The sequence below is a fragment of the Austrofundulus limnaeus genome, unplaced genomic scaffold, assembly GCF_001266775.1.
Source record: "Austrofundulus limnaeus strain Quisiro unplaced genomic scaffold, Austrofundulus_limnaeus-1.0 Scaffold294, whole genome shotgun sequence".
NCBI classification, from domain to species: Eukaryota; Metazoa; Chordata; class Actinopteri; order Cyprinodontiformes; family Rivulidae; genus Austrofundulus; species Austrofundulus limnaeus.
The window spans coordinates 156686-165036 of NW_013952696.1; the positions used below are offsets into that span (position 1 = coordinate 156686).

At 38.1% G+C, this 8351-nt stretch overlaps 1 protein-coding gene across 1 annotated transcript in view; it reads left to right on the forward strand.

Annotated features, from left to right (window-relative positions):
- The window catches only part of LOC106526795 (acyl-CoA-binding domain-containing protein 5), a 24576-nt gene extending 18482 nt beyond the window's left edge, over positions 1-6094 (forward strand). The window contains exons 8-13 of the mRNA XM_014021479.1: positions 85-179; positions 297-474; positions 2087-2292; positions 2430-2486; positions 2605-2720; positions 5478-6094. Of these exons, the coding sequence (XP_013876933.1) occupies positions 85-179; positions 297-474; positions 2087-2292; positions 2430-2486; positions 2605-2720; positions 5478-5490 (665 nt within the window). The 3' untranslated portion in view covers positions 5491-6094. The remainder of the gene's footprint in view (positions 1-84; positions 180-296; positions 475-2086; positions 2293-2429; positions 2487-2604; positions 2721-5477) is intronic.
- The last annotated feature ends 2257 nt before the right edge of the window (positions 6095-8351 follow it).

The window sequence follows — 8351 nt, forward strand, 5'->3', positions numbered from 1 at the left end:
CCATCCATCCATCCATCCATCCATCCATCCATCCATCCATCCATCTATCCATCCATCCATCCATCCATCCATCCATCCACATAGATCCCTGTGATGCAGCTTCTGACAGGAACCTCCGATCTCCAGACTCTGACAATGAGGAATTCTGTGACTCAGTGGATCATCTGGCAATGGAAGAGGTTCAGTGTTTTCCCCCAAACATGTTCAATATGACTGCATAATCCAAGAAGTAACTAAGCTGAACTGCATTTGCTTTCATTCAGACCTTGTCCCTCTCTCATTTTCCTGCAAAGCAGATGTGTGCATCACAAGGCCAGTCATCGAAGCCAGGAGCTGCCTCCCTGTGGCCAAATGACCTCTGGTTTGAGAGCAGTCAAACTCTGAAAGAAGCTGAGGTACTCAGGGATGAGTTCTGCATCCAAACAGAGGTTGATTCCAGCAAATACAACAGGTCCTTGTCAAGAAAAGGAAAAGGTGAGACTAGAGATGTTTTGTTTCCATTACATCGTGTCAAAAGATGAGCTGTTGTACAATGTGGGTAAAGTCAGATATTTAAGGGTAGTGGCGGTGATGAAGAGGGCAGGACAGTGAATCAGTGCTGAGATGTGCAGTGAGTAGTGACAGGTGACTTCAAGGTGGGGCTGGGATCACTTTAGGGATCGTGTGTAAGATCCTTCTTGTTTGCTTTTTTTGATGGACAGGTTAGCAGATGAGGTCAGGCGGGAGTGAAAAGGAGCCCTCAGATGTGGAGGTGTGCTCTGGAGAGAAGAGGAATGAAAGTCGGTAAAAATGAGACAAAATGCTTGTGTGAATGAGAGGGAGAGGTGGAACAGTGAAGCTGTAAGAAGTAGAGTATGATGCAGTATGAGGGCCAAAATTAAGACCATTGCACAACCATTGATTGCTATATCCTTGTAGCAGGAGGCTACATCTATTCCTAAGCCAGCTATTGATCTGATTATTGATAGGCCACCACTGGTAACTGAGAGGCTGACACTGGCAAATCTGGAGACTATTCATTTGAGTTAGCATTTGAAAGGCTAGCGACTAGCATGGTTAAGCTGGTGTTAGCATTGGAGAGGCTAGCCAATAGCATGCTTAGGTAGGCTAGTGACCCACTGGATTGCCAACTCCCTCTGCTGTCCATTGGCATGGATAGACTGGCATTAGCATCTGAGAGGCTAGCGACTAGCATGGATAAGCTGGCATTAGCATCGAAGAGGCTAGCGATTAGCATGCCTAGGCTGCTCACCTACTTTATTAGACACAAACTTTTTTGAATTAAGAAAACTTTCTCAACAAAAATGATTGCCGTACAAAACCTATAAGCGACATGCACTGACAGGTGTTCTTTAGACAGAATTTACTGTTCAACATGAACTCAAGCATAAATATTAAACATATTACTGTGCAGCAGACAGCTTTAGTTACCACGTGAATTAGCAGCTGTGTCTGCCCTTGTTTATGGTTGATGGCAGTTTTTTTTCTCTATAGCCAAACTATGAGAAATATCTGTATATGACAGTATAAATTATAATTCAATATGGAGAAGCCAAATTTAATACCCTGTCAAAAACTGTAAAAAGCCCCAACATGATAGTTCTGGCTTTTCTCAAGTAGGAGGAGGATGTCGCAACCTCTGGTTGCTCAATAGTCTTCATTTTGGCCCTCATACCGCACCATTGTAGAGAGACATTGTCGCCCTTTTGCCTTCTGCTCAGGTTGAGCAAATTGGAGACAAAGTTAGAGACAGAGATGATTTGGACATGTGCAGAGGAGGGACAGTGGACATACTGGACACAGGATGTTGAACGTGGAGGTGCCAGGGAGGAGGGAAAGAGAAAGAAAGACCACACAGACGGTTCATGGATGGAGTGAGGGGGGATAAACAGAGGATAGACACTGAAATAAATGGAGTCAGATGATCTACTTGTTGTGATCCTTATAAAAGGAGCAGCTGTAAGAAGTTGTTTCCCTGACTCTTGGTTCTCTTTACTCTTCAAACACGCCAACAAAATTACCATTGTCCCCATTGTCCACAGATGGTGAATCAGTAATCTGTAATGGTGTGGCTTTTGTCTTTCAGGTTCTCAATCTCCAGAAATCATCTGCGACTCATTGCAGTGCGTCAGTGTTGATGCTGCTTGCTGTGTGTCAAAGGACAGACATCCTGCGGGTGTTTGGAGGGCAAACGTCAACATGCAAATAGCAGCAGCTTTGCTGAGGCTGCAGCAGGACATGGCCGATGTGCTGCACAGGCTGCACACTTTGGAGGAGCTCACAAAGTCACAGGTAAAGGACCACAGCTGTTAGTTACCATATTTCTATAGATGAGACAAAAACCTTTCTAAAATTCATCAGTGCCATTTAAAGTTGGTTTTAAAGTATGGTTTCTATGTAAACATTTATGTCTTTCATTTCTTTTTTAGTCAAGATTACCTTCACCACCTCAGAAAGAGGTTTTACGAGTTTCACAAAAAGTCCTGGTAAAACATTTAGCTCATGATTTATCCAGTTTCTCTTCTTTTTGTAAAGTGCTAGTGTCAGCACATTTTATCTGGAAAGTAAAGGACTTTTATTCCAGTTTTTGTCTTTACACTTTAGTTCTTCCAACCATCTTGGTGGCCATTAGACTACTCTCCGGTGACGGTGGTGCTGACAACATGTTGGTCTCTGATCAGTCACTGGCTTTTCCAGCTTTACTTACAACATAAAAGAAGGTGAGCATAACTCTGGTAAAAAAAAAAAAAAAGTTGGCACAAATAATGTAAAGATGTTTTTGGATGTCTGCCTTCAGTTGCTGAGAGTTACAAAACTATTCAAACAAATTGCTTATTTATTATTTTACAAAATAGAATTTACACGAATATTTCCAATTTGATAATAAAAATGAACCAACACACAAAAAATTTCAAATTCAAAATTATTTAAAAATACACTATATTGCCAAAAGTATTGGCTTACCTGTCTGGACTCACAAATGAGCTTAAAGTACATCCCATTCCTAATCCATAGGGTTCAACATGACGTCGGTCCACCCTTTGCAGCTGGAACAGCTTCAACTCTTCTGGGAAGGCTGTCCATGAGGTTTAGGAGTGTGTTTATGCAGATTTTTGACCATTTTGTGAGGTCACATACTGATGTTGGACAGAAGGCCTGGCTCTCAGTCTCCACTCTAATTCATCCCAAAGATATTCTGTTGGGTTGAGGTCAGGACTCTGTGCAGGCCAGTCAAGTTCATCCACACCAGACTCTGACATCCATGTCTTTATGGACCTTGCTTTGTGCACTGGTGCTCAGTCATTTGAATGGGTGAGCAAATAGTGTAAATGGCTTGAACGGCAACCCTCGAACCTGCTGGTGGACACCGGCGGTGAGGGAAGCTGTCAGGCTGAAGAAGGAGTCCTATTGGGTCTCTTTGGCCTGTGGGACTATGGAAGCAGCCGATAGGTATCGGCAGTCCAAACAGACTGCGGCTCGGGTGGTCGCTGAGGCAAAAACTCGGGCGTGGGAGGAGTTCGGAGAGGCCATGGAAAAGGGGTTCACCACCAACATGGTGGGGATGGTGCGCTGCTGACCTCAACTCGGGACGTTGTTGGTCGGTGGGCGGAATACTTCGAAGACCTCCTCAATCCCACCGACACGTCTTCCCATGAGGAAGCAGAGCCTGAGGACCCTGGGTCGGACTCTCCAATCTCTGGTCCTGAGGTCATTGAGGTGGTCAAAAAGCTCCTCTGTGGCAGGGCGCCGGGGGTGGATGAGATTCACCCGGAGTTTCTTAAGGCTCTGAATGTTGTGGGGTTGCATTGGTTGGCGCGACTCTACAATATTGCGTGGACATCGGGGGCAGTTCCTCTGGATTGGCAGACCGGGGTGGTGGTCTCCCTATTTATAAAGGGGGACCGCAGAGTGTGTTCCAACGATAGGGGGATCACACTTCTGAGCCTCCCTGGTAAGGTCTATTCAGATTATTTTAATTTAATTAATTTAATTTGGTTACTTCTTCCATTAATGGCCTGATTACCTGGTTTGAGAGTTTTGGTAGACAACTCTCTTTTAGCTGCGGTAAAGCAAATTTTAATACTATTTATCAGAAAACCTTGGTGAAACGATTAGGAAATCAAACATGTATTTTTGTTATTTTGTCAAAGGAACATTGAGATTAGATGTCTAAAGAAGAACTCAGCAAACACTTCCCAACAGGTGCATTATAGAGACTCAGCTTTCAAAACAAACTATCTGTTAATCATGATAACAGGAGGCCAGCATCGTATTTTAGCCATGAAGATAGACACACAAACATCTCTAGACACATATGAGCACATTTGTTTGTATGAGAATGTATTTTATTGGGTACACAGCCTAGAAAGAAGCAAATTATAAAATATTGAAAGTAATGGTTGGCCTTTTAAAGCAAAGAGTGAACGTATTTGCACTCACAACTTTCATATTCAAATTGTTTTATTCTTTTTTCCTTAGATTTTCTAAATATTTTAACAATTAGATAGATTTAAGATCCAGATTGTAAGGCAACCAAATAAAATATACCAAAAAAAGAGTGACTATTTTTGCAATCCACTGTATTCCAGTGGTGGGATGTACAAGTACTTTGTTGCTGCACTTAAGTACATTTTTCATCTATCTGTACTTTACTTAATTAGATTTCATCATGGGAACTTTTTACTTTTACTCCACTACATTTTACATTAAGTATCTGTACTTTCTACTCCACTACATTTCTGTAATGTAAATTACAAATTACATTTATGTCGTGTCGCATTGCTTTTTTTAAAATTTTGTTTTTGTTTGTTTGAAAGTAATCAGTGGCGAGAGGGGAATTTCTGTAATTGGTCCATTGAAGCAATGCAAAGCAGGAAAGTACCATTAGACCCTCCTTCAAAAAGAAAAAAAAGGAAGCAATTCTGCATCACCTGGAGCATCAGCAGCAGCAGCAGCAGCATCATGCCCACAATGGATTCCACAAAGGAGGAAATGTGCCACTCATGCCTTATTTAACTGGTTCCAAAAACAACTTGTTGAGATTTGATAAAAGGACGATGGTGGCAAATTTACAGCTTCTGCAGCTGTTGTCACGATCTGTGGTGATGCACAGAATCACACCAAGTGTGAACAGTGTCACAGAGGGTCAACACAAACTGCAGCGTTGTTCACTAAAATCGCACACCATTGATGTATTTAAAATATACATAGACACACTTTATAATATTGTAAACATTAGGGAATACATTAAGCAAGTACTTCTACTTTTAATACTCTAAGTACTTTTAAAAGCAAGTACTTACTTACTTTTACTCAAGTAAAAATGTTGATGTGGTACTTTTACTTTTACTAGAGTACATTCCTGTCTGTTTATTTGTACTTTTACTTAAGTGCAGTGTTTGAGTACTTTCTCCACCACTGCTGTATTCTGATTTCTAGAGGTTGTTATATCTGCCTCTTCTCTTCTCTCCTCACAGGAAAATCCCATGAAGACAATAAATGTGACCCAACACTTCTTCTGTTGCTTTGTGATTCTCTGACGCTGCCTCCACAGGTGCAGTTATGGCAAAGTCATGTTAGATAAAACAAATGACTAAAAATATGTAGAAAATAACTTCATCCACCAAAAAAAAAGATATTTAGGTGTTTTAGAAAATGGTGATTTGAATAAATTTTTATATGAGTTGTGCTCTTGAATATAACAAAAGCAAAGTGATAATTTATACCATATTTTATTTAATGATTTTAATTGTATCAAATATTAATCTTTAGTTGGGTTTCTTTAATATGTCTTGTGAAACTACATTTTAGGGTGTTTTAAATGTTTGTTCTTATTTGATGCAGTCGTTTCTGTTACTGTAACACCAAATGATATTAAGGAGGGAAAATTTAAAAAAAAAACTGTTTGTTTGAATGTGAGTTATTTTATAGCTTTAGTTCTGTGACAGCAACAAGATATCGCTGACCAGGTCATCATGCAACGACTGCAGAGGCCTAAAAACCAAAAAAACTCAGGTTTTAGATCAGAAATAAAATATGGACTTTTTAGGGGTTACACCATTTATATAATAATAATAATAATAATAATAATAATAATAATAATAATAATAATAATATTATTATTATTATTATTATTATAACCTTGAATGAGAAAAAAGAGAACAAAGGGCAGCTGCTTGAGATGTTGGGTTCTTCCAGGATAAATGGGGGTCTGGTCATGTAACCAGGGATCCTGTTTATTTCATGCTCTCTGCTTTTATCAACACAAGCTAATAAGTGCAAAGAATCCCTGTTGTCTAATAATTCTTGTTTCACACCAGTTTCACTGTGAAAATAAAGATGTACACTGTAGACGAGCTGACAGTGATTTCACATGTAATAAATATAAAAATGCAATAAAATATTACTGGAGTACACTTTTTTGTTTTTATGGTCATATTTCATGTTATCAACCATTTGGTTGCAAGTGTAAAGATTAGTTTCTGCACACATTTTGTATTCCATATTATCAAGGTATAAAATTAAGTGCTATACGCCTTTAAAATGACAGAGAGCCTATTAACTAACAAGTCCACTGTGTTTGTAAAACAGGTATTTCTAGCTAAAGATAGATGAGTGGAACAAAAATAAAAACCTAAATACTTAAAGCACAGACATCTAAACATAAATGTTTACGTCTGGGAAATAATAAAAACACAAACTTTAAAATGTCTCTTCAGTTACTCAAGAAAAAGGTGGCTCAGTTTTGACATGTTTTTAAATCAATCATTATTTTCAGTGTTTTTAATATACAGTTGAAGTAAAACTAATATAATGAAAATGAGAGTAGGACACAAAAACTACATTTTCTTTGCAATATATTTCTGTGTTAAGGTCGTTGTCTTGCATTTTGACCCATTTTCAGCTAAACTTCAGTCAAGACACTTCAGCTGGACCAAAATACAGACCTTTATTAGTCTCAGGATAGTTTGGTAAAGAATCATGAACAACAGCACAGGTCTTTTTACAACAGTCTATCCCTCTAATGAGTAATAATTTATTATATGTTGCTCTGCTGTAGGTGTGTTAAATAATCTTGTCTTTTTTTAAACAAACACTTTGTTTTACAATCCAACCAGAATGCTCATCAATTAATCACAGTTTTAATCATTAGTTTATCAAAAATAGTCAGATTTCTCAATAAAAAAGAAGCATGTGTAGTGCATTATAAAACCAGTGTTAAATAAATAAATAAATAAATAAATAAATAAATAAATAAATAAATAAATAAATAAATAAATAAAAAATTTCCTCAGTCCAATGTTTAACTCCAAAGGAGGAGCTCATTATCTCTTCAAAGACTGTAAGGTGCTGGAGCACAGGAAAATAGACCGGAATTATCACCCCTTCATCACTGTGATGGACAGTGTGAAGTGTTTGTGCAGATGCTGTGGTTCTCACCAAACATAAACATGGTGTTCATGTTCATAAAAAAGAAAAAAAAAAAGATTTCTTGAGCAATAGTGGAGAAACTCTTTCTGATGTGAAATAAAATTAATATGTCATGCAAACTAATCAGAGTTGAGTTGATTACAACTCAAATGCATGTTATCTTCTTGTTTTATTGCATACGGCTGATAAGGTTGTTGCCCATGTGTGTATTTGTTTATTTGACTGTTGTGTTAGAAAACTTTCTTTTGAACCACAGGGGGAAATTTATTAAAATATTTTATTTTAACAGTAAACATGCATTGTTTTTGTTGTTTTATGAAAGTTTTGTAAAAACCAAATGCACCACTAAATGTAAAATAAAAAAATAAAAAAATAAACTGCTCATTCATTTAATACTAAATCATTTAATATAATCATAAAATGTCAGGCTACTGCAGAAATATTTTGCACTTTTTATTTTTTCACCATAGACACTCTAATGACATTTTATTTGTCATTTCTCCAAACTGTTTCAGACCGGAGCATAATATTTGCTACAGCAAGTTTGAAGTCATATCCGGCTCAGTCTGACCATAGATATCATTTATGTAGAAGTCATACAGACTGACGCGTCCAGCGCGGCCTCCATCTTGGATGGGTCCCTCTTGCGGCCCTAGCGCATTTATTTAAACTGAGGAAGCTGTTCACTGAAATAATCGCAACTCCACAACTCTTTCCCACGATTTTCACACGTTTTGGTTTGTTACTAACGACATTTCAGGCTGAACTACTTTGTTTTTATGTTATTTATGTTTACAGACATACGGTCTGGCATATTAATAAAAGAATAAATGAATTACAATAGAAATAGTCTTTTTTGTCTCTCAGTGTTGAAATGCAAATGCATCAGCACTAAAGTGGCCGCTCACAAGGGGTAAATA